Here is a 26,856-nt window from a genome sequence, read left to right as displayed (position 1 = left end):
ATCACGTCTACAAACTAAGGGATACATTTAGTCCCCGTTCACACTAAGGCGACCTGTGAGGCGACCTGGTCGCCTCACAGGTCGCCTTCCATAGGGAAGCTGCGGACCCGTTCTAATAGGAGCGACACAAGTCGCTCCGACTTAGAAAAAGGGTCCGGAGCTTCTTTGGGGCGACCCGGAGGCGACCGCCATAGACTTCAATGTTATGAAGTCCGTGGCGGCCGCTCCGAGGTCGCGGCGCGCTGCTCGCACCGCGACCTCGGAGGTCGCAGTGCGAAGTAGCGTCGCTTGTATGTGAACGGGGCCTTATGGAATTTTTATTTATTTTTTATATGTAGCACTGCCCCCTTGAGGACTGCTGGATCTCACACTTACGGGTCCCCCTGGGTTACTAATAGCAACTTCGACATTCACAGTCTATCATTTTACTTCTTGGCTCAGTCAATAATCCCTCCAGGGGTATGTAGTTGTTTTGTATATTATTTGATAAATTAGGGATAGGAGAAGGGAATAGTGGGATACTCCAAGATAACTATTCACAATTGGTTGAGGACTCCTATCTTCAGGTACAACCAGGCTGTTGATTCACCTTGCCACTAAAGGTGAATTAGAATTAAGTCTCTTTCTTAAGACGACTTGGTGAACTATTGATTGTCTCCAGGACACTCTCCTCACCATCCTCTCTCTCTCTCTCTTTACTGCTAACACCTGTCCTCTGACTATCCTACACGTGGAGTGGCCCCCCTCAGGTCAGGCCCCTTGACACGAGTCTCTGTACTCACGATACTGTTTTTCTAGGGTTTCCAGTGTCTCCCCCCTCAGTCAGCTCTCCTGGACCTCTGGGTTCAGCTCCTTTTATCCATTCCTCCGGCCTTCAGGACGACCTCCTGCGACCACGTGCCACTGCTACAGAGGAAGAGGCAGCTGCCTCCCTCCAGGACTCTGCTCTCCATCCAAAGACCCCGCAGCACATGTGCTCCTGGCTTTCATACTGCATCCCAGAATAAATATCCTCAATAATAGGCTTTATTCATGCAACATATAAAATGGCTACTCACAAACACAGGTGAAAAAAGATCATATCAAGCTCAGTTGCTCCAGTGTCAGGAGTAGTCCATAAATTAGTCCATAATCCGATGAGATGACGGCTGACGGGTTTCGAGGCTCTGAGGAAGAGGCTGAGCCTCGAAACGGGTCAACCGTCATCTCGTCGGATTATGGACTAACTTATGGACTACTCCTGACACTGGAGCAACTGAGCTTGATATGATCTTTTTTCACCTGTGTTTGTGAGTAGCCATTTAATATGTTGCATGAATAAAGCCTATTATTGAGGATAATGCGCTAGGTCGGTGCGCCCTTTCTCTGTTTCTCTTTGCCTCTAACTCTAAGGACCTGTAGGTGCTTTTAAAGTGTTGCCAATGGAAAATTTAGGCTACCAAAGTTCACGTTCGGTATTTTTTTACTTGGCTCAAACTAATCTTATATATTTTACAGAAAAAAAATTGGGGTAAGTTATTTATTTATTTAGCACTGAAATTATTTTTAATGCATTTTTTACAAAAAAAAAATGCGCTTGATAAACCACTGTGCAAATATTGTGTAACACAAGTTAAAACGACCACCATTTTATTCTCCAGGATTTCTGTTTTAATAAAATTATATAATGTTTGGCAGTTTTACCTAATCTTCAGGCTTAAAATGACTGTGGAAGAAAGACTGCTGAGGAAAGACTTTGAGTTCAAGGCGTCATAGCTCCGCCTCTGAGATCAGCACCCTACACAATCGTCTCTCATGAGCATTAAGAAAAGAAATATAGGTGAATACATTCATGTCTAATTACTTGTATCACTTTCTCCGATGAGCCGTAATAAAATGTGAAGAAAATCCTGCCTATAATCCTTTCTTTCCAGCTTCTCTGCTCTTCCCCTGACAGAAGCCCAATTTGTAGGTATTAGTAACACTGAGCTCAGTTGCCACTACCCCATGTTCAATGAGCGCCTTTGGGGGAGGGGATGTGTCAGTGGAAGGCTTTTTGAGCAGTGACGGGCTCAGCTGGATCGCTGGGTGCAGGATTTAACTGAGCCTGTCACTGCTGAAAAAGGCATAGGGGGTGGGGAACTAAGTGGCACATCTGCAAAGATATGTAACGTATTGCCAAATGCAGCGGGGCCACGCAGGATGCAGGCAGCTCCAACTGCACAGCATCGTTGGTTGTTATCATGCAGATACGTAGCTTCCTGTGTCCAATGAGGCAGGGGCTTCTTACATCTTAGTGGCCGATACGACAGAGGGGGTGGAAGAAGGAAACAGATTCACAGCATCATACCAAGTGACGGGGCTAGTCTCAAGGCAGTACTTGGTTCCCTGAGACAAGAGCTGTCAATCAAAATGTATTAAATATTTGTCTCTTTGCTAGATGTGTGGTCGGACAGCAATGACAAAAGGGGGGTGAGCCATTGTAGGTGCGCACTAGCTCAGCAATGAGACAAGCTAGAAAGACATGACCAAGTGCTAAATACCTGGGGACACCAACATATAAAAAAAATGTGTATTGAGAAATCCCCTTTATTCCAGGTAGATGATATTCAAAGACAGGGACTGTGTCTTCGGAAACCAGCCACCTGGAATAAAGTACTGTGGTATGATTTTACACAGTGCGGCTCTGTTTCTACTTTTTTACACATTAAAGCAGAACTTTGACAACAATTAATGTTCTTTAACAAAAAAACATACACTCCACATTGAAGTACCAAAATTAGTGTGTGCTGTAAATTGCCTCCAGTGTTCCTCCAGTTTCGTCTTACTGGAGGCCGCCATTTTGTGGAAGCCCAGAGCAAACGCTTCATTATTGGAAACTCTCCCCCTCTCCTTGTTCTCAAAAACTATATGTCACTACTGTAGTTAAAATATGTACATTTCCAGCCTTGATTGTATGTCTTGGCTCAGTTAGAGAGGAAGGCTGACAGAAGCTTCACAGGCTGCCAATGTATGCTTTCACAGGCTGCCCACAAGTGAGAAAGGGGATAAAATCAGGGAGGTAACATAAGACACTATCTCTGTAACTTTAACTTTTTTTGTGTTTCCCAGGCAGCAGCATTTGTCCTGTGACCTTTCCTGCATTTCTTTTTTTTTCTCCCTAATATGTGCTCCCTTAGTACGGTCTGTGTCATTCCTGTTGATTTCTTCCCCCTTCAGCAACAGTAAATCTTAAATCTGTCAGCAGATCGGACTCTAGTGGCTCTGATTTTAGGCACAGTGCCGAGATTAGAGAGCAACTGAGCATGTGCAGAGCAGGATGATACTGGAACAGTATAGGCCCTTATTTTTAATGTGTTACACAGCTATACCTGCAAAAGGGGCCAGCCTGAAGTCATATAGCACGTTATTGCGCGTGCGTTACAGTACCGCAAAGGATCACTTTAGTGTGATACCATTAAAAAACATTACATACATAGAAATGTCCTCTAAACGTACAGTGGATATAAAAAGTCTACACACCCCTGTTAAAATGTCAGATTTCTGTGATGTAAATAAATGAGACATAGATAAATAATTTCAGAACTTTTTTAAACTGTAAATGTGACCTATAAACTGTACAACTCAGTTGAACAACAAAAGCCATTCCAAAACTTCAATCTTCTTCTGGCGAAGCCATTCCTTTGTTGATTTGGATGTATGCTTTGGGTCATTGTCATGCTGATAGATGAAGTTCCTCTTCATGTTCAGCTTTCTAGCAGAAGCCTGAAGGTTTTGAGCCAAGATTGACTGGTATTTGGAACTGTTCATAATTCCTTCCACCTTGACTAAGGCCCCTGTTCCAGCTGAAGAAAAACAGCCCCAAAGCGTGATGCTGCCACCACCATGCTTCACTGTAGGTATGGTGTTCTTTTGGTGATGTGCAGGATTGTTTTTGCACCAAACATATATTTTGGAATTATGGGCAAGAAATTCAACCTTGGTTTCATCAGACCAGAACACATTTTCCCACATGCTTTTGGGAGAATTTTTCAAAAAATGTAGCCGGGCTTGGATGTTTTTCTATGTAAGAAAAGGCTTCCGTCTTGCCACTCTACCCCAAAGCCCAGACATTGGAAGAATACGGGAGATTGTTGTCACATGTACCATACCCTTCTTCTGACTGATAACTTTTAATACCCTTAATCCCTTTGATGCTTTGGAAGCTCTTTGCGGACCATGGCTTTTGCTGTAGGATGCGACTAAGAAAATGTCAGGAAAGACCTACTAGAACAGCTGAACTTTATTTGAGGTTAATCAGAGGCACTTTAAATGATGGCAGGCGTGTACTGACTCCTTTTTAACATGAGCTTGAATGTGGTTGCTTAATTCTGAACACAGCTACATCCCCAGTTACAAGAGGGTGTGCACACTTATGCAACCACATTATTTTAGTTTTTTATCTTTACTCACCCCCCCCCCTCCCCCTAATAAATAAAAAAAAAAAAGATTTAAGTTTGTTTTTCAATTGAGTTGTTCAGTTTTGGAAGCAGTTCTGAAATGATTAATCTTTGTCTCATTTGTTTGCATCACAGAAACCTGACATTTTAACAGGGGTGTGTAGACTTATTATATCCACTGTATATGGATGAGGCCAAGGGGTAAAGTCGTGTGACGTATGACCCCCTTATCTAATCCCTCTTCATATCGTTGCCAGTCAAGCCCTGATAAAGAGGGCTCTTGGACCCCCGAAACACATTGGCTACTTTTTTGGATTGTACCCCTGGCTTTTAATTGAATAAAGTTGTATCTGGACCTCTTAGCAGCGACATTCTGTTTCAATTTAGATTGTCATTACATTACACTACAAGCCAGAAAGATCATGGAGATCCTCTGGGGTGTAGAAGCTCAGGAATGAGATAGTTTACACCAACATCAATACCTTAAGATAACAATACCATTAAAATAACCCTACGGGTCCACTGTACATGAATGAGTCCAAGGTGTAAAGTCGTGCAACCCCTTATCTAATCCCTGTTCATATTGTTGCCAGTCAAGCCCTGATGAAAGGGGCTCTTGGGCCCCAAAAACACGTTGGCTACTTTTTGGGATTGTACCCCTGACTTTTAATTAAATAAAGTTTTATCTGGACCTCTTAGCAGCCAAGTTCTGTTTCAATTTAGATCAGGGGTCTTCAAACTATGGCCCTCCATTTGTTCAGGAACTACAATTCTCATCATGCCTAGTCATGTCTGTGCATGTCAGTGTTAGAGAAATTAAGAGTGTCTTTATTTTTTTTCCATTTTTTTTTTCCATAGAATGTCTTTATAATCATTTATGTATAAGGCTGACCATGACTCCATTTTATTCTGTTTGAATACAATCTAACTGGTTTTAAATGCCCTATACTATATATGGTAATGGCTAGATTTCAGAGTTTGTAAGATGAAGCTCCTTCCCCTTTAAGGAAATGGCAATAAAAACATACATTCTTCATTGTCCTGGGGGAAAGGTTAAGTCAGGATGTATTAACTGTATATAAATGTGCGAGCTAGCTTAAGAAGGCAGACAAGTGTCAGATACGAAGCCAACTAGGCTAGCTACTGTGTATAGAACCCTATACCATGGGTCACAGGCGGCTATAACTGGTGGGTGAATATCTGACAATCTCCTGTACTTGTCTCCTCGTATACGAGTATTAAATGCATCTTTCCTTGTATCAGCTTGTGGTCTAAAGATGATTTCCCTAACAGTCAGAGTTTACAATGCATCATGGGATGTGTAGTTCCGGAACAGCTAGAGGGCCATATTTTGAGGATCCTTGATTTAGATTGTCATTACATTACACTACAAGCCAGGAAGATCATGGAGAACCTCTGGGGTGTAGAAGCTCAGGAACGAGATTATTTACACCAACATCAATACCTTAAGATAACAATACCATTAAAATAACCCTACGGGTCCACTGTACATATATGAGTCCAAGGGGTAAAGTTGTATGACGTGTGACCCCCTATCTAATCCCTGTTCATATTGTTGCCAGTCAAGCCCTAATGAAAGGGGCTCTTGGGCCCCCAAAACACGTTGGCTACTTTTTTGGATTGTACCCCTGACTTTTAATTAAAGCTGTATCTGGACCTCTTAGCAGCCATATTCTGTTTCAATTTAGATTTTTAGATTTCTTATTATTAATAATCAACTCTAAATAACCTTCCACTAATGTATCTCTACTGAAGAAAGAATGTAATGATTTGGCATAGGTTAGGGCAGGGGGTCTTCAAACTATGGCCCTCCAGTTGTTCAGGAACTACAATTCCCATCATGCCTAGTCATGTCTGTGAATGTCAGTTTTACAATGCCTCATGGGATGTGTAGTTCCACAACAGCTGGAGGGCCGTAGTTTGAGGATCCTTGATTTTGGATTGTCATTACATTACAGTACAAGCCAGGAAGATCATGGAGAACCTCTGGGGTGTAGAAGCTCAGGAACGTGATAATTTACACCAACATTAATAAGATAATAATACCATTAAGATAACCCTACAGGTCCACTGTTATCTTTCCACTTTCCTACCCTATCTAATCCTGGCATAATTGAGAAAGCAATTCACATTTACACATAATGACAGAAAGGTTACATAGTTACATAGTAGGTGAGGTTGAATAAAGACAATAATCCATCCAGTTCAACCTGTGTAGGTGTGTGTAGCTGTAATCATCTCACATAGCCCTGAATGTTCTGATCCTTGAGATGTACGTCTAAGAGTCTTTTCAAAGCCACCATACTTCCCGCAGAAACCACCTCTTGTGGTAGAGAATTCCACAATCTTGTAGCCCTAACAGTAAAGAACCCCCCACGTTGCCTGAGGTTAAAACGCTTCTCCTCTAATCGCATTGTATGCCCTGGAGTCCTCATGCAATCCCTTCGACTGAACAGCTGTTTTTCTATGCTGAAATCACCATTGAGATATTTATAAATTGCTATCATGTCCCCTCTCAGGCGTCCCTTCCCCAGGGAGAATAAATTAAGCGATTGCAGACGCTCTTCATAATTAATGTCCTCCAATCCCCTAATTAGTTTAGTTGCCCTTCTCTGGACTCTCTCCAGCTCCAACACATCCCTCCTGAGGACTGGCGACCAGAACTGGGCAGAATACTCCAGATGTGGTCGGACCAGAGTTTTATAAAGTGGAAGGATTATAGTTTTATCTCTGGAATACATCCCTTTCTTTATGCATGCTAATATTCTGTTGGCTTTGGCAGCTGCCGCTTGACATTGCATGCTATTGCCTAGTCTATCCTCTACCAAGACTCCCAGATCTTTCTCCATTTATGATTCCCCCAAAGGTTCCCCTCCTAACGTGTATTTTTGTTTTTATGTTTCTAGTCCCCAAGTGCAAAACCTTACACTTCTCCACATTAAACCTCATTTGCCATGTCGTTGCCCACTCTGTTATTTTGTCCAGGTCATTCTGTAGGATATCTGCTTCATGCTGTGCAGTTATTGCTCTGCCCAATTTTGTGTCATCTGCAAAAACTGATATAGAACTACTGATCCCGACCTCAATGCTGTTTATGAATAAATTGAACAATGTAGTCAACAGAGAACCATTCATTTTTATTTCTTGCAAAAAAATGTCATCAAAGTGAGGAAATGCTACACTTTATTACCCCTCGGTGTTACATGCCCGTTGTACTATATTTGTACAGTGCTGGTGGTACAGTTTTGTTGACTCTCCCTCTTGTTCAAGTTTGTGGTCACGCTTTGGTCAACAAAGATTGAGTATGTTTTTTCAGCGTGCGGATGTACCTTGCTCTCAATGTTTTTTTTACTTTTGTTGAGGTTAGGTGTACACCTAACTAATGAACATCGCACATAATGAGGGGAGAGGCATTTCCCATAAGGCCTGTGTGGGCCACTACCTAGGGCAGCAGGGTTCGTCTACACAAAATTCACAAACAGAATCATTTTTTTCCTTCTTCTGCCCATTTCTGGACCTTTGCAGCTAAATTTAGCAAATTAAAGAGGAAAAGAGTGCAGGGAATATTGAGGGGAGTCACAAGACTCTACAGTTCAGGAGACACTGAACCATAGTTCCTTTCTCTTGCTTAGTCTTGAGCACCAGTGAATAGTTGTCCTATATATAAATCAGACTGAATGTCCCTTTCAGTAGCCAAGTTTTTTCTAAAATCGTCACACAATGGGCGGAGGTTTACAAATTGGTTTGCCGTTATAGTGGAAAGAGAGAAAATGCTAATTAGGCCTTTAATAACTGGAGCTTAACTGAATAGTTAATTTACTGCTTTATGCAGTACAGACGTTCTCCACTACACTTCTGCTGAATTTTTCACATTAGTCCCCGCCCCTGAAGAGCATAGATTCTAAAGACCCAGCCAAACACATAACTAGAGCTTAACTGAATAGTTAATTTACTGCTTTATGCAGTACAGACTTTCTCCACTACACTTCTGCTGTATTTTTTACATTAGTCCCCGCCCCTGAGGAGCATAGATTCTAAAGACCCAGCCAAACACATACCTGGAGCTTAACTGAATAGTTAATTTACTGCTTTATGCAGTACAGACTTTCTCCACTACACTTCTGCTGAATTTTTTACATTAGTCCCCGCCCCTGAGGAGCATAGATTCTAAAGACCCAGCCACACACATAACTGGAGCTTAACTGAATAGTTAATTTACTGCTTTATGCAGTACAGACTTTCTCCACTACACTTCTGCTGAATTTTTCACATTAGTACCCACCACTGAGGAGCATAGATTCTAAAGACCCTGCCACACACATAACTGGAGCTTAACTGAATAGTTCATTTACTGCTTTATGCAGTACAGACTTTCTCCACTACATTTCTGCTGAATTTTTCACATTAGTTCCCGCCCCTGAGGAGCATAGATTCTAAACACCCTGCCACACACATACCGCCTGGGTGAAAGGAAATTTATCTGACCATGTGGAATTAAAACCAGGGAACTGGGTAATAGTAGAACAATAAAAAAAACTCCATGTAGTGATCCTGGTGTGAATTGAAACTAGGGCCCTGGAGCTGCTAGTATCAAGGGACTACCTAAATGTATTATATTGTGGTGAAAAGAACAGGCTCAAGTTTCAAACCACAGCCCTCTGGATCCAAACGAGGACCTCCTATCCTCCCAGATAATTAAGTTTCCATGCACATTCTTCAAGTGGGTTACCATATGATAAGGATCGCCCTTTTCAGAACATAACTATGCTTTCATCTTCTGTGTTTTCTAAGGTGAAGCAGTAGGGACGGTTTCCATGTATAGCATGCTCCACACTCTGTACATGAATAAGGCTTCTCTCCTGTGTGCAGTCTGTGGTGCCGAACAAGGTTGGACCTCTTGGAAAAACACTTCCCACACTCTGAGCACGAATATGGCTTCTCCCCCGTGTGAATCCTCTGATGGGTCACCAGATGGGACTTCACATTGAAACATTTTCCACAGTATGAACATGAAAAGGGTTTTTCTCCCGTGTGAATCCTTTGGTGTATGATCAGATGGGAGTTCTGCATGAAACATTTCCCACACTGGGAACAAGAATAGAGCTTCCTGGCCTGATATCTGTTTCGGCGCTCCACAAGTCTTCTATGTTGGATAAAATGATCACCAACCCCGGAATAGAGGAACATTTCTTCCTCATTGTGGGCTGTATGATGGGTGACGGGGTGTGGTGATGTGGGTAGATACCCCATATGTGACGAGAGATTCGATGATAAATATATACTGGGAGGTATGGGGTGGGGATTTGGAATGACAAGGTTTTCTCCCGAGGAACTGGATGTGATGTCATTGTCTTCTATTTCAGCATATTGAAACAATGGAGGATAGTTCGGTGTGTTACTTGTCTTGTATCGTCCATCTGGAGGAAAGAAGGATGGGAGGGAAACAGGAATGACTGAACGATTGACTGACTCAGGAGAGAAGACATGTGAGAGACACTGAATTGTATGTTTTGTCATCTACTGTAGGTCTAGTACTGGAAGAGTGCACTGCTCTCTGGGTGTGGGCAATAGAGCCTTCAACATTACAACAATAAGGGTGACTAAAAAGAATTGGTCAGGGTCAGTCGTCCCAAACTTATAATTCAGTGTTTGGTAGATGCTGGAGGGTTAAACCAAGCAACATTTATTTTTTTCTGGAGAGTTAAACTTACCAACTTTTCATATCTTCGCTGGTCTGAACACCTGCTATGCCCATCATGAGGGGTTCCCAGTATATTTGCACTGAGTTCCCAGCTCATTATAAGGGCTTCCACCATCCCTTTGCTGAGTTCCTGGGTCTGCACACCTTATGTGCCCATTATAAGGGGGTTCCCACCATCCCTACGCTGAGTTATTAGGTCTGTACACCTGCTGTGCCCAATATACCTACTATCAAAGATGTATAGTAACTAAGTAGAACTACTTCACTACTGTACTTAAGTACCGAAAGGTGGTATCTGTACTTTCCTAGAGTAGAATTTTTTTCTCCTACTTCCACTTTTACTTCACTACATTTTTTCATTGATTTCAATACTTCTACTCCGATATTTTTTTTTTGTGCTGCATAGTTACTCGTTACTATTATAAAAATTACCACTGCCAGAACAGTAGATGGCAGGTTTCATGAAGCTCAAAACATGTGTATTATCAGCGCATACGAAAATAAAAGCTACTGTATGTATAAATAAAAGCTGCATTTGAAATAATAAAAAACAATATGATGTTCAAACTTTTGACTTATGTCTTTAATAACTACATTACACAGTACTTGTACTTTTACTTTCAGTACTTGAGTAGCAATTATTTTTTTCAAAACTACTGGTACTTTTACTTTCAGTACTTGAGTAGCAAAATTTAAAAGAAAAACTACTTGCAATACTTAAGTACAAAAAATGTTGAATACTTTAGTACTTCTACTCAAGTCACTTTTTGATCGAGCACTTCCACTTCTACTCAAGTCACTTTTTGATCGAGCACTTGTACTTTTACTCAAGTATGGGTTTCGAGTACTTTAAACAACTCTGCCTACTATCCTTGCATTGAGTTCCTGAGCTTACACATCTGGTGTACCCAATAAAAGGGTATCCCATTGTCCCTACACTGCGTGTCTCGGTCTGTTCACTGCTGTTCCAATTATGAGGGGTTCCCGCTATTCCTGTGCTGGGTTTCCAGGTCTACACACCTGCTATGCCCCATTCAAGGGGATCCCACTCTCACTGTGCTGAATTACTGAGTCTGCACCCCTGATGTGTCCACTATGAGAGGTTACTGTCTGCTGACAAAGGAGGGCGGAAGAGATTGTTGTAGTGTCTGAACCAGGAGAATCTGGGACTCTTCTCTGGACTGAGTGTTTTTTACTCACCTGTGTTGATCTCTGGAGGAATTTCATCCTCCTTACATGGCTCATCACCCATTTCATATGGCTCCTCTTCATCGGAATCATCAACTTTAATCACAATCAGGTTTTTACCCTAGATGAGAAATACAAAATTAAAATAAAACAATGTTTTTATTTAATTGCCCAATATCTGGACTGAGATAAAGGAAAACTGTTGGTTTACAAGATCACAGCCTCTTCACAATGCATAGGTTTTAACCAGCCAGGGTAAAGAGCAGACATACCTACTGACAGCAGCCAACATACCTGATAATGGTAACTAATATTGTGGCAAATATCTACAGAATCCTGTGAATCCATGTTGAAATCTTCCTCCAATGAATCCTGGGAATACAGAGGACGGGGAGATCTCTCTGGGGGATTTCTGTTACTGGATCCATCTGTAGGAAACACACACACTGACTGAATACATTGTTTCTATGTCTTTATATCAGAGGATGTGTGTATCTAGGGGGATCCTCAATACAAGAAATTAATGTCTCCTGTTACCCGGTGATGTGGGGGGCGGCCGCTTCTCCATCATGACTTCCTTGTAGAGGTCCTTGTGTCCTTCTATATACTCCCACTCCTCCATGGAGAAATAGACAGTGACATCCTGACACCTTATAGGAACCTGACACACACAATGATACAGTCACCATCCAGACACATCCCTTATCTGTTACTGGATAATGTCCCAGAATTCCCGGCACCGCTTACCTCTCCTGTCAGCAGTTCAGTGATCTTCTGGGTGACTTCTAGAATCTTCTTATCATTGTTTTTTTCAGGGTTCAGGAAAGGCACTGGAGGCTTTGTGATTAGATTTTGGCTTCTGCTCCATCCCCCTGGCAATGAGGAATGTGTATTCTTGCTAGAATACTTCAGAGGACCATAATTCTAAATAATAAGATATACTAATAAATACCTGTTAGAGATGTAATGAATGCGATTCACAGAAATTAAGTACTAGCAATGTCACACCAACAGTTCTAAAATCCATCACCTCTCCAGTCAGGTCTGTGTTTTATTAATAGAGATAAGAGTGATGTCATGTGACCTCCCAGAATCCTCCTCACCTCTCCGGTCAGATCTGTGTTTTATTAATAGAGATAAGAGTGATGTCATGTGACCTCCCAGAATCCTCCTCACCTCTCCGGTCAGGTCTGTGTTTTATTATTAGAGATAAGAGTGATGTCATGTGACCTCCCAGAATCCTCCTCACCTCTCCGGTCAGGTCTCTGTTCTAATAATAGAGATAAGTGATGTCATGTGACCTCCCAGAATCCTCCTCACCTCTCCGGTCAGCTCTGTGTTTTATTAATAGAGATGAGAGTGATGTCAAGTGACCTCCCAGAATCCTCCTCACCTCTCCGGTCAGCAAGTAGATGATCTCCAGGGTGAGGTTTAATATCCTGTCAGTAATAGAACCGCGCTCCTTCTCCATCCTTATTAATGAGGCAGGGAATGGACTCTGCTCCTTCTGGAAGGGACTGACCATGAGGATTTCTTCTTTAATACCTTTGTCCTGAAATATTTTTTTATTGCAAGAACTTCTTTTGAACCTGAAATCTGTTTAATATCAAAGAGATCCTCTCATTGGCACACTGAAAGAAAATGAAAATTTACATTCAAAAGCATTCAAGAGTTAAAAAAATATATATCATTTCGAGTGTAGCACCCTAGTCCTAAACAGGGCTGCTAAAAAAAAGTTATCTGTGCTAGGTGTTAGCTAGCCTGGTTAATTTGTAGTCTTTGTGATCATTGGATTTTCCTCCTAAGCCTGGTTTAGCTGTGGTTTCTCCCTTTTGTTAATAGGTGGCATTAGTGTGATCAATTACAGTGAGTCTAGGTTAAGGATTTGTATACTTTTCCCAGCCAATCATACTGGTCGCTGAGCATGCTGGGGGAAGGTATTTATTTGGAAGAAGTCAGGTGGTCTTTGTCCTTTTTCCACCGTCTGGGTGGGTGTGTGAGGAACAGCTTCTGCTGGGTGGGCCTGAAGCCTGATGCCTAGCCATGTGCTCAAGGCTCTGCAAGCGAGAGCCTGCTCACTACCTGAAAGCATGAATGAAAGGATGGAGACCTGAGATGAAGTACCAGAGGTTACTCTTTCATGGAGCGGGGATCAATGGAGAGCCTGGGAAAGCATCAAGATGGAATCATTCTGAGAGTTTCTGCACCTTCTGTGAGTTTAATATTGTTGTTATAGGAGACAGTTTATGCTACAAAGTACAGATTGCTGGTTCCCGCATAAAGGCTCTTTTTCTGTAATGCTGTCTACCTTTTCTACATTTTGGTCTAAGAAGTCTGCCGATCAGCAAGTCTGCGGCTGTTTTGACTAAGGGTGTCCTGTGCCCTACTCCCACATTTCTCCTGTTGTGAGAAATGAACTTCTCTTTATTCAAGAATAAAAGTGACTGGCGCCCATCTTTCTACCTTGTACACCACCCACCATGTCTAGTAACCTGCACCCCGAGGAGGAATGTCGGCCCTCCCTGTCTCTAGGGGTCACCACCAGGCCTCTGGAGGTTGAAGGGGAGGCTACACTAGGATGGAGGATGAAGAAAGAAATCAATATAAAAAGGCAAAAGATAAAAGCAGAAGACAGAAGAAAATGAGGAAAGAAGAGATGAAGGAAGACAAAAGAAGAAGATAGATGAAGGAAGAGAAAAGAAGGAGGATGGAAGAAGATGAAGAAAAAAAGATGGAGATGATGGAAGAAAGAAGATGATGAAGGAAGACAGAAAGAAATGAATAAAAAAAAAACAAAAGAAGACAGAAAAAAATGATGGAAGAATAGATGAAAGAAGACTGGCAGCCATCTTTCTACCTTGTACACCACCCACCATGCCTAGTAACCTGCACCCTGCTGAGGAATGTCGGCCCTCCCTGTCTCTGGGGGGTCACAACCAGGCCTCTGGAGGTTGAAGAGATGAAGGAAGACAAAATAAGATAGATGAAGGAAGAGAAAAGAAGGAGGATGGAAGAAGATGAAGAAAGAAAGATGGAGATGATGGAAGAAAGAAGATGATGAAGAAAGACAAAAAGAAATGAATAAAAAATTCAAAAGAAGACAGAAGGAAATGATGGAAGAAGAGATGAAGAAAGACAACATAAGATAAATGAAGGATGAGAAAAGAAGGAGGATGGAAGAAGATGAAGAATGGAAGATGGAGATGATGGAAGAAAGAAGATGATGAAGGAAGACAGAAATGAATAAAAAAAAAGACAAAAGAAGACAGAAGAAAATGATGGAAGAAGAGATGAAGGAAGACAAAATAAGAAAATAGATGAAGGAAGAGAAAAGAAGGAAGACAGAAATGAATAAAAAAAGACAAAAGAAGACAGAAGAAAATGATGAAAAAAGAGATGAAGGAAGACAAAAGAAGAAGATAGACGAAGGAAGAGAAAAGAAGGAGGATGGAAGAAGATGAAGAATGAAAGATGGAGATGATGGAAGAAAGAAGATGATGAAGACAGAAAGAAATGAATAAAAAAATACAAAAGAAAACAGAAGGAAATGATGGAAGACGAGATGAAGGAAGACAAAATAAGATAGATGAAGGAAGAGAAAAGAAGGAGGATGGAAGAAGATGAAGAAAGAAAGATGGAGATGATGGAAGAAAGAAGATGATGAAGGAAGACAGAAAGAAATGAATAAAAAAAATACAAAAGAAGACAGAAGGAAATGATGGAAGAATAGATTGAGGAAGACTGGCACCCATATTTCTACCTTGTACACCACCCACCGTGTCTAGTATCCTGCACCCCGGGGAGGAATGTCAGCCCTCCCTGTCTCTGGGGGTCACCACCAGGCCTCTGGAGGTTGGAGGGGGGGCGCTACACTAGGATGGAGGATGAAGAAAGAAATCAATAAAAAAGGATAAAGACAAAAGAAGAAGACAGAAGAAAATGATGAAAGAAGAAATGAAGGAAGAAAGAAGATGATAGATGAAGGAAGAGAAAACGGAAAATTTATATCAAATACTTACCGTAATTTTCCTTTCCTGATGGACTCCATGGCAGCATACGTATCGGGTTTGGCCCCGCCTCCAAACCTACCCATAGGACCTCACTCCCATAAATCTTTGCTCCTGTTCAGCACACGTGTTCTGTAACTATCCTCCACAGAAATCCGGGAGGGAACTCCTGCTGCCATGGAGTCCATCAGGAAAGGAAAATTACGGTAAGTATTTGATATAAATTTTCCGTTTTCCTGACAGACTCCATGGCAGCATACGTATCGGGAAATAACTCGCCGTACACACAGGGTGGGCAGGTGCTGAACAGAAAAGTTTTAATGCATTTTGTCAAACAGACAGGACTTGCAAACCAAAATTCACAGAAGAAAGAGCCGCTGGCTCAACACAGTAATGGGATAAGAAAGTGTTAATAGAGGACCACGATGCTGCTCTGCAAATGACTTCAGGAGCCACATGTCTGGATACTGCCCAGGAGGTAGAGATGCTCCGCGTCGAATGAGCTGTAACTACTGCTGGAGGGGTCAAGCCCTTAGCCCTATAAGCCCACTGGATGGTCTGGATGATCCAAGAGGAAATGGATCTCGTCGAGGCTCTTGAACCTTTGTTTTTTCCATAAAAGGTAACGAAAAGATGTTCTGATTTTCTGAAAGAGGAAGTGGCATTTAAATATTTCTTAATACACTCTCCAACATCCAGCGGATGAACCGAAGATTCTTCCTCTTCCTGTCTAAAGGTTGGTAATACTGTTTCTATGTTTTCATGGAAGACAGAGGTCCTTTTTGGTCTCGCATCCAGCATGGGGATGAGCACCACTCTGTCAGGAAAAAAGGTTAAGAAAGGCTCTTGTGTCCCAAAGGACCCAATTTCCGACACTCTTTTTGCTGAGGTTATAGCCACCAGAAACACTGTTATCAGTGTAAGCTCTCTTATGGTCAAAGAATCAAACATGTCTTGAATTTGACTCGCCAGGAAATCCAGAACTAGTGGCAGATCCCACTTGGGAAACCTGGGTTTTCTCTGAGGTCTGATTCTCACTGCCCCTTGGAAGAACTGACGAATTAGGGCATGAGTGGCCCAGGAGATCCCTGTAAAAGCAGAAATAGCCGAGACCTGGACTCTGAGCGAACTCACTGATAGAGGCAAATCCAGTCCTGATTGGAGAAAGCTCAATACATCCTGGATCTTAATTGAAGATTGAGGATCAGGCCTTGTATTCAGTTGTGCAGAAAATTTTTCCCAGATTCTCTGATACACCCTGTTCGTTGAGCTTCTTCTAGCACTAAGTAATGTCGAGATTGCCGTTTCTGGACAGCCTAAAGCCTGTAACCTCCTCCTCTCAACATCCAGACCTTGAGATGTAAACGGTCTGGGCACGGATGGAGTACAGACCCCTGGGACAACAGGTCCGGTCTGAAGGGTAGCGGGATTGGGTCTTGGACACTGAGTAGCGTCAGAAGGGGAAACCATGGCCTGTTCGGCCAGAAGGGAATCACCGCCACTACCTCCACTGGCTCCGACCTGAGTCTCCGAAGGAACTGCAACACAATCGGAATTGGTGGGAAGGCGTATGCCCTGTGGAATCTCCACTGATCCGAGAGTGCATCTATCCCTGATGCTTGTGGATCTCTGAATCTTGAGTAGTACTTCGGCAGTTTGTGATTGCAGGGGGAGGCGAAGAGATCTACCTCTGGAGAAAACCCCAATGTTAGGATCCAGTCGAACGTTTCCTTGTGAAGGGACCACTCGTTGTTGTCCAGATCCACTCTGGACAAGAAGTCTGCTTTGACATTCTGGACTCCTGGAACATAAACCGCTGAAAGATTCGAGAGATTTTTCTGTGCCCAGGACATAATCGGCTCCACTTCCCTCAATAGGGACCAGCTGCGTGTACCCCCTTGTTTCCTGATGTATGCCACTGCTGAGGTGTTGTCCAGGCGCAGCATGACAGGTTGGTCTTTTGTCAGGTGAGCAAATGCTCGAAGAGCTTGGAATGCTGCTCGGAGTTCTAGTATGTTGGATACTATTCCTCGAGTGGAAAACTCCCACCTGCCCTGTGCCACCTCCGACAGACAGTGGGCACCCCAGCCTATGTTGCTGGCGTCCGAGGTAACCACTACCCACGGAGCTGGCCTCAGAGAGTGGCAGTTCAGCAGGTGGTCTCTGCATAGCCACCAAGGAAGACTCGCTCTCATTGAAGGGGTTAGGAAGATGCGTTGATCCAGATGCCACGTATCCCATTGCTGAAGGAATCCCTTCTGAAAGGGTCTCATCCTCCACAGGGCCCACTTCACCATGGGGACTACTGCGACCATAGTCCCGATCACCTTCAGACATTGACGTGCCTGAAGATGAGAGGATGAGAGGGCAAAGCGAATCCTGTCTCGGAGAGTCCCTATCTTTTCCTCTGGAAGAGAGATAGTCGCCTTCTCTGTGTCGAACAGAGCGCCCAAGTAGATCAGGGACTGAGTTGGAATCAGGTGACTCTTCTCCTTGTTGAGTAACCAACCAAACTTCTGGAGAGTGGACACGACCTGCTCCAGATGAACTAATAGTTGGTCTCTGTCTTGGGACAACAGGAGTAGATCGTCCAAATAGTGGTGAAGACGGATACCTTTCAATCTCAGTAGGGCTACCACGGCCAATAAGATTTTTGAAAAGGTCCGTGGAGATGTTGAGAGCCCGAATGGGAGACAGATAAACTGAAGATGTAATCCTCCCACTTCGAACCGGAGAAACCTTTGAAAATCTTCGTCCACAGGGACATGAAAGTAGGCGTCTTTCAAGTCGATGGACACCATCCAATCTGCCGGCTGGACTGACTGCTGTATGGACAACAGGGTCTCCATTTTGAACCTTTCTTTTTTTATGAATTTGTTCAAGAAGGTCAAATCTATTACTGGTCTCCATGATCCGTTCTTCTTTTGGACCAGAAAGAGCGGAGAATATATTCCTTGGCCTCGCTCGGACTCTGGAACGGAGATGACAGCCCCTTGAGCAATGAGAGCTTCGACGTAAGAAAACAAAATCTGACGCCTTTCTTCTAGACATGGTATGGCAGTAGGCAGGAACCTTGAGCCTGGCCTCTCCTTGAAGACCCACTTGTGGCCTGAAGACACCGTCCTGACGGCCCAGGGGTCCTGAATCGAAGCCGCCCAGACATGTCGGAAGGAGCGTAGACGTGCACCCACCCGACATGTCTGAGCGGGCCCACCTTCAAAAGGACTTAGTGGGCTCACGGTCCCCAGAGGAGACGTTCTTTGTCGTCTTCCTGGAAGACTGTCTGGATCTCCAGTTCCGGTTGAACTCCCGACCAGGTCTATAAGAACGAGCTTCCCTGGCCCGGTCAGGCACAAATTTTCTGGTAGGCTGTCCTTTCTTGACGTTGAACTGGCGCCGATCCTGGGGAAGAAACCCAGACTTACCGCCTGTAGCCCGGGTTATGGCCTCGTCCAGTTTATTCCCGAAAAGGGAGGACCCCTCAAAGGGAATACGGCACCAAACTTGCTTTGATGCCGGATCCGCCACCCAAGGGCGGAGCCAAAGAGCTCTCTTAGCTGTGACCGAGGACAGCATAACTCTTGCCAATAGACGGATCAAGTCTATGGAAGCCTCCCCAAGGAACGACGCGCCCAGCCTAAGCTCCTGGATTGGAGCGCTTCTGGCCACCTCCTCCGAAACCGATCTGACCGATTCGTCTACCACATCAGCCCAAGACTCCATGGCTTTGGATAGAGCAGCCAAAGCCAGGACTGGCTTACAGGCCATACCTGCTGTAAGGTAGATTCTCTTCAAATCAGAGTCCATCCTTCGGTCCAACGGGTCTTTAAATGAGACCGTATCCTCTAAGGGAAGGGTCACGTGCTTGACCAGTCTCATGACTGCTGCGTCAACTAGGGGAGGGGACTCAAGATGTTTCACATCATCCTCTTTGAAGGGGTAAAGTTTAGCCATCTTGGATACTAAGGAATTCTTTCGTTCCACCTTTTTCCACTCCTCCAAGATGATTTCACCCAACTCTCCCAGGAAGGGAAAATTAACACGCTCCTTATTGAGCTGTTTAAAGTACTTCTTCTGCTTGGGAGGGGAAACAGCTGACTCCTCCCAATTTAAGGTCTCTCTGACCGCTTTAACCAGGGAAGGCACCAAGGTATATTCAAAACCCAAGCAGGGATCCTCATCTATAGAGTCGCTACCTGACAAGAGCATCGACTGATGGCTTGTGTAGGCTGACTCTAAATCTTCCTGTACCTGTAGTGCTACAGGGGAGGGGCTTGGGGAAGCCGTTGCAGTGTCTTGAGAACGACTGACACCCAACTCTGCCAAAGAGTCCTTAACCACTCTCTTGACCAAAGCCTCAATGCGCTGATCGGAAGTATCCCTTTCTCCCGCAGCCTGGGAGAAACATCTATCACAGAAAAGCTTCCTCTCCGGGACACTAGCGCCACAGCCTCTGCAACCTGCTTTGTCAGGTCTCCGTGCGTGGCTGGCTGAAGTAGATGATTTTTGATGATGTGAGCCCGAACGGGACTTTCCTGTAGAGTGCCGGTGGCGAGAGCTTGAGCGTCTTTCACTTCTTTGAGAAGAGTGCCTAGTCTCTGAACGAGGAGGGCTGTGAACAAGAGAAAAAACAGAAAAAACAGACAGGAAGCTAGGAACACTTGAGTTCCTACCCCCACCCCCTATAACCCACAGCCCCACCAAGAAGCCCCAAATACCTGTTAGGGGCGGGCTGACCACCGGAGGGCAAAGTAGCTTCCATTCTGATGCTGACCTACAAGAATGAGCCGGACAGCAATGTCAGAAAACCAGCAAAAAAGGAGGGGGGGGGGCTCCCAAACTGGGGCCAGTACTCACCAAGAACCAGAGGTTAGCAGGCAGAGCGGCAGCGAACAGCAGGCGTCCAAAAACCGATCAGATGCGGAGTATAGAACACCCAGTATCAGCAGTGTGTATAAACACAACACTGCTGACAGTTCTGGGGTTTAAATATGGCGCCTGGTGACGTCATCAGCGATCGCCGCCGACGCCAACTCACTGCGCATGCGCCGCGCTCTTACTGCGCACGCGCGAGAGCCAAGCCTCGTTCTGGAGGCGCCGCACATGCGCAGTAGCGCACCGCACCGGCGGCCGGTCAGGAAGTGAACCGCTGACCGGCCCCGGACCACTAGCCACCAGGGAAGGCAGGAAAGACCAGGTAAGAGAAACATATATAAACAAGGCAATATAAGCATATAAAATAGCTGCCATGGAGTGTACTCACGAACCGCAGACCACCAGGGATGGATGCACACCGGACTTATCTCTTCAAGGGTACCGGCCACCCGCAGCAGCTGGGCTTTTTGGCCAAGGCTGCTACATCTTCGCCCCTCCTCCATACCCCGCAGCAGCTGGGGCTTATTGGAGAGCTCCATACCCGACTGGTAGAGCCATCCATCACCCGGAATCCATCTTCAGGTAGGATATCAGGTAATCCTTTGGAGGACAAAAAAAGAACACGTGTGCTGAACAGGAGCAAAGATTTATGGGAGTGAGGTCCTATGGGTAGGTTTGGAGGCGGGGCCAAACCCGATACGTATGCTGCCATGGAGTCTGTCAGGAAAAAGAAGATAGATGAAGGAAGAGAAAAGAAGGAGGATGGAAGAAGATGAAGAAAGAAAGATGGAGATGATGGAAGAAAGAAGATGATGAATGAAGACAGAAAGAAATGAATAAAAAAAGACAAAAGAAGACAGAAGGAAATGATGGAAGAATAGATTAAAGAAGACTGGCACCCATCTTTCAACCTTGTACACCACCCACCATGTCTAGTAACCTGCACCCTGCTGAGAAATGCCGGCCCTCCCTGTCTCTGGGGGTCACCACCAGGCCTCTGGAGGTTGAAGGGGGGCGCTACACTAGGATGGAGGATGAAGAAAGACATCAATAAAAAAGGAAAAAGACAAAAGAAGAAGACAGAAGAAAATGATGAAAGAAGAAATGAAGGAAGAAAAAGAATAAGACAGATGAAGGAAGAGAAAAGAAGTAGGATGGAAGAAGATGAAGAAAGAAAGATGGAGATGATGAAGGAAGAAAGATGATGAAGGAAGACAGAAAGAAATAAAGACAAAAGAAGACAGAAAAAAATTATGGAAGAAGAGATGAAGGAAGACAAAAGAATAAGACAGATGAAGGAAGAGAAAAGAAGGCGGATGGAAGAAGATGAAAAAAGAAAGATGGAGATGATGGAAGAAAGAAGATGATGAAGGAAGACAGAAAGAAATGAATAAAAAAAGACAAAAGAAGACAGAAGAAAATGATATAAGAAGAGATGAAGGAAGAAAAAGAAGAAGATAGATGAAGGAAGAGAAAAGAAGGAGGATGGAAGAAGATGAAGAAAGAAAGATGGAGATGATGGAAGAAAGAAGACGATGAAGGAAGACGGAAAGAAATTAATTAAAAAAGACAAAAGAAGACAGAAGAAAATGATGGAAGAAGAGATGAAGGAAGAAAAAGAAGAAGATAGATGAATGAAGAGAAAAGAAGGAGGATGGAAGAAGATGAAAAAAGAAAGATGGAGATGATGAAGGAAGAAAGAAGATGATGAAGGAAGACAGAAATGAATAAAAAAAAAAGACAAAAGAAGACAGAAGAAAACGATGGAAGAAGAGATGAAAGAAGACAAAAGAAGAAGATGATGAAGGAAGACAGAAGAAAAAGTAAGAAAGAAGACTGAAGAAAAAAAGAAGATGGAGGAAGAGGGGAGACAGAAGAAAAATTAAGACAAAGATAGACGAAGGATGAAAGAAAAAAAGGAAGAATAAAGGAAGGAAGATGAAAGATGATAAAAAAACAAAATATGGAGAAAGACAGAAGATGAAAAAAAAGATAAAGAAAAACTGAAGGGTAAGGAAGACAAAAGATGAAGAAAAACAGAAATTAAAAGAAAAAGGAAAGAATGAGAAGGAAGATGGGAGAAGAAAGTACATTAGGGAGGCAAAATATGATAGATGGTGATAAAGACAGAATAAGAAATGTAAAGGAAGACAGGAGAAGAAAAAAAAAATAGACAGATGATCATAGAAGATGGAAGATTAAGAAAGACAGAAAAGATAGATGAAGGAAGACATAAGATGAAGAAAGAAGTGAAAAAAAAATGAAGGAAAACGGAAAAGGAAGAAGACAGAAGAAGAAGAAAGATGAAGAAAGACAAGAGAAGGAAGATGAAGATAGACAGCAGAAAACAAAAGAATGAAGAAAAACAGAAGAAGACACAAGATTGAAGAACGACAGAAGAAGAAGAAACACGTAAGATAAAGGAAGACAGGGGAAGAAAGGTTTTGGAAGACAGAAGATTAAGGAAGACATATGTGAAAATAAGATGAAGGAAGAGGAAAAAGACAGAAAAGAAGAAAGATGAAGGTAGACATAAGAAGAAAGTAGACAGAGGAAGAAAAATGAAGGAAGAAGAAAGAAGATGGAAGATGAAAGAAGATACAAAAAATAAAAGATGAAGGAAAAAAAGAAGACAAAGGGTGAAGAAAAACTGAGGATAAAGGAAAACAGACGAAGAAGCAAGATAAAGAAAGAGAGAAGAAGAAAGATAAAGAAAGAGAGAAGAAGAAAGATAAAGAAAGAGAGAAGAAGAAAGATAAAGAAAGAGAGAAGAAGAAAGATAAAGAAAGAGAGAAGAAGAAAGATAAAGAAAGAGAGAAGAAGAAAGATAAAGGAAAATCTTTTTTTCTTTTCAATAATAAAAAAAAATGATTAAATAAAAAAAAAGAAGATAATAGAAGACAGAATATTAAGGAGAATCAGAGAAGGCAGAAGGTGATAGAAGATGGATAATAACGAAAGACAGAAGAAGAAGTAAGAAGAAAAATTAAAGAAGAATTAAGATGATAGAAGACAGAAGATGAAGAAGAAGAAACATCAGGAAAGACAGACGATGAAAGGTAAAAGAAGACAGAAGAAGGAAGAGGATGAAAAAGACGGAGAAAGATAGAAGATGGAAGATGAAGAAGACAGAAGAAGGAAGACATAAGATGATAGAAGACAAAAATGAGGAAGACTGGAAAAAAAAAAAGAATGAAGCAAAAGAAGAAGAAAAATAAAGGAAGATGAAGGGAGACAAAAGATGAAGAAAGATATAAGAAAAAGAAAGATGAAGGAAGACAGAAGATGATAGAAAACGAAAGATAAAATAAAACTGAAAAAAAAAAAAGATGAGGGAAGACGATAGAAGAAGAAAGATGAAGGATGGTGTAAGATGAAGGAAGACAGCAAAAGAAGAAGGACAGGAGAAGAAGAAAGAAGATGAAGGAAGACAGACAAAAGAAGATGATGTAAGACAACAGATGAAAGAAGATGAAGGAAGATGCTACAAGAAGAAAGATGAAGGAAGATGTAAGAAAAAGAAAAATGAAGGAAGACAGAAGATGATAGAAGATGAAAGATAAAGGAAGACTAAAAAAAAAAAAAAAAAACGAGAAACAGGAAGGACAGGAGAAAAAGAAAGAAGATGAAGAAAAACAGACAAAAGAAGATGATGTAAGACTGCAGATGAAGGAAGATGCTAGAAGAAGAAAGATGAAGGAAGATGTAAAAGAAAGAAGAATAAAAAAAGATGAAGGAAGACAGACGAAAGATGATGATATAAGACGGCAGATGAAAGAAAATGAAGGAAGATGCTAGAAGAAGAAAAATGAAGGAAGACAGAAGATGATAGAATACCAAAGATAAAGGAAGACTGAAAAAAAAGATGAGTGAAGACAAAAAAAAGAAGAAAGATAAAGGAAGACACAAGATGAAAAAAGATTAAAGAAGACAAAGGATGAAGAAAAACAGCAGAACAAGAAAGATGAGGAAAAACAGAGGAAGGAATGTGAAAGATGATAGAAGACGAAAGAAAAAGGAAGGCTAAAAAAAAAAAAAAGATGAGGGACAGGAAGGACAGGAGAAAAACAAAGAAGATGAAGGAAGACGGCATAAGACGGCAGATGAAGGGAAGATGAAGGAAGACAGAAGAAAGAAGAAAGATGAAGGAAGATGTAAAAGGAAGAAAGATAAAAAAAAGATGAAGGAAGACAGAAGAAAGAAGATGATATAAGATGACAGATGAAAGAAGATGAAGGAAGACCCTAGAAGAAGAAAGATGATAGAAGATGTAAAGGGAATAAAGATAAAAAAAGAAGAAGGTAGACAGAAGAAAGATGATGATATAAGACAGCAGATGAAAGAAGATGAAGAAAGACAGAAGAAAGAAGATGAAGGAAGACGCTAGAAGAAGAAAGATGATAGAAGATGAAGGAAGACAGAAGAAGGAAGATGATGATATAAGACGGCAGATAAAAGAAGATGAAGGAAGACGCTAGAAGAAGACAGATGAAGGAAGATGTAAAAGGAAGACAGATGATAGAAGATGAAGGAAGACAATAGAAGAAGAAAGATGATAGAAGATGAAGGAAGACAGAAGAAGGAAGATGATATAAGACGGCAGATGAAAGAAGATGAAGGAAGACAGAAGAAGGAAGATGATATAAGACAGCAGATGAAAGAAGATGAAGGAAGATGCTAGAAGAAGAAAGATGATAGAAGATGAAGGAAGACAGAAGAAGGGAGATGATATAATACGGCAGATGAAGGAAGATGAAGGAAGACCCTAGAAGAAGAAAGATGATAGAAGATGTAAAATGAAGAAAGATAAAAAAAAGATGAAGGAAGACAGAAGAAAGAAGATGATATAAGACGGCAGATGGATGAAGATGAAGGAAGACCCCAGAAGAAGAAAGATGAAGGAAGATGTAAAAGGAAGAAAGATAAAAAAAAGATGAAGGAAGACAGAAGAAGATATAAGATGACAGATGAAAGAAGATGAAGGAAGACCCTAGAAGAAGAAAGATGATAGAAGATGTAAAGGGAATAAAGATAAAAAAAGAAGAAGGTAGACAGAAGAAAGATGATGATATAAGACAGCAGATGAAAGAAGATGAAGAAAGACAGAAGAAAGAAGATGAAGGAAGATGCTAGAAGAAGAAAGATGATAGAAGATGAAGGACGACAGAAGAAGGAAGATGATGATATAAGACGGCAGATAAAAGAAGATGAAGGAAGACGCTAGAAGAAGACAGATGATAGAAGATGTAAAATGAAGAAAGATAAAAAAAGATGAAGGAAGACAGAAGAAAGAAGATGATATAAGACAGCAGATGAAAGAAGATGAAGGAAGACAGAAGAAGGAAGATGAAGGAAGACGCTAGAAGAAGAAAGATGATAGAAGATGAAGGACGACAGAAGAAGGAAGATGATGATATAAGACGGCAGATAAAAGAAGATGAAGGAAGACGCTAGAAGAAGACAGATGATAGAAGACAGCAGATGAAAGAAGATGAAGGAAGATGCTAGAAGAAGAAAGATGATAGAAGATGAAGGAATACAGAAGAAGGGAGATGATATAAGACAGCAGATGAAAGAAGATGAAGGAAGACGCTAGAAGAAGAAAGATGATAGAAGACAGCAGATGAAAGAAGATGAAGGAAGACGCTAGAAGAAGACAGATGATAGAAGACAGCAGATGAAAGAAGATGAAGGAAGACACTAGAAGAAGAAAGATGATAGAAGATGAAGGAAGACAGAAGAAGGAAGATGATGATATAAGACGGCAGATAAAAGAAGATGAAGGAAGACGCTAGAAGAAGACAGATGATAGAAGATGTAAAATGAAGAAAGATAAAAAAAGATGAAGGAAGACAGAAGAAAGAAGATGATATAAGACGGCAGATGAAAGAAGATGAAGGAAGACAGAAGAAGGAAGATGATAGAAGACGGCAGATGGAAGAAGATGATATAAGACGGCAGATGAAAGAAGATGAAGGAAGACAGAAGAAGGAAGATGATAGAAGACGGCAGATGAAAGAAGATGAAGGAAGACACTAGAAGAAGACAGATGATAGAAGATGAATGAAGACAGTGAAAGAAGATGATATAAGACGGCAGATGAAGATGAAGGAAGACAGAAGAAAGAAGGTGATATAGGACGGCAGATGAAAGAAGATGAAGGAAGACACTAGAAGAAGACAGATGATAGAAGATGAATGAAGACAGAAGAAAGAAGATGATATAATACGGCAGATGAAGATGAAGGAAGACAGAAGAAAGAAGGTGATATAGGACGGCAGATGAAAGAAGATGAAGGAAGACACTAGAAGAAGAAAGATGAAGGAAGATGTAAAAAAATATGGAAGTAGTAAGATTGAGGAATAAGAAAGATGAAGGATGACGGTGGAAGGAATACAAAAGGAAGACATAAGATATAAGAAGGAAAAGGAGGACATGAGAAGACGGAGGATGGAGGAAGAAGGAGGATAGAAGAAGAAGGAGGATGGAGGAAGAAGGAGGATAGAAGAAGAAGGAGGATGGAGGAAGAAGGAGGATGGAAGAAGAAGGAGGATGGAGGAAGAAGGAGGATAGAAGAAGAAGGAGGATGGAAGAAGAAGGAGGATGGAAGAAGAAGGAGGATGGAAGAAGGAGGAGGATGGAGGAA

The 26,856-nt window shown here is 42.2% G+C and overlaps 2 protein-coding genes across 2 annotated transcripts in view; both read right to left on the bottom strand.

The window, feature by feature from the left end:
* The window catches only part of LOC309564361 (uncharacterized protein), a 1,000,117-nt gene that overhangs the window by 55,204 nt on the left and 918,057 nt on the right, over window positions 1–26,856 (bottom strand). The window contains exon 23 of the mRNA XM_082268988.1: window positions 9,213–9,856. Within this exon, the coding sequence (XP_082125114.1) occupies window positions 9,213–9,856 (644 nt within the window). The remainder of the gene's footprint in view (window positions 1–9,212; window positions 9,857–26,856) is intronic.
* On the bottom strand, window positions 11,674–12,886 carry LOC309562903 (gastrula zinc finger protein XlCGF66.1-like). The gene is made up of 3 exons (XM_082267223.1): window positions 12,722–12,886; window positions 12,076–12,252; window positions 11,674–11,989 (listed from the first exon to the last, which is right to left on the bottom strand). Exons 1-3 carry the CDS (start codon window positions 12,851–12,853, stop codon window positions 11,849–11,851), a joined length of 450 nt encoding a protein of 149 aa, XP_082123349.1. The 5' UTR covers window positions 12,854–12,886; the 3' UTR covers window positions 11,674–11,848.

Source organism: Pelophylax lessonae, assembly GCF_965119305.1.
Source record: "Pelophylax lessonae genome assembly, chromosome: 9".
NCBI classification, from domain to species: domain Eukaryota; kingdom Metazoa; phylum Chordata; class Amphibia; order Anura; family Ranidae; genus Pelophylax; species Pelophylax lessonae.
This window is presented reverse-complemented; position numbering and strand designations above follow the sequence as displayed.

Coding starts and splice junctions, on each gene's coding strand:
- LOC309562903 (XM_082267223.1), bottom strand. CDS start 12,853: ATGGTCAGTCCCTTCCAGAAGGAGCAGAGTCCATTCCCTGCCTCATTA. Junction 12,253..12,721: donor TCTACTTGCTGACCGGAGAG/GTGAGGAGGATT, acceptor CTTATTATTTAG/AATTATGGTCCTCTGAAGTA. Junction 11,990..12,075: donor CTGAACTGCTGACAGGAGAG/GTAAGCGGTGCC, acceptor TGTGTGTGTCAG/GTTCCTATAAGGTGTCAGGA.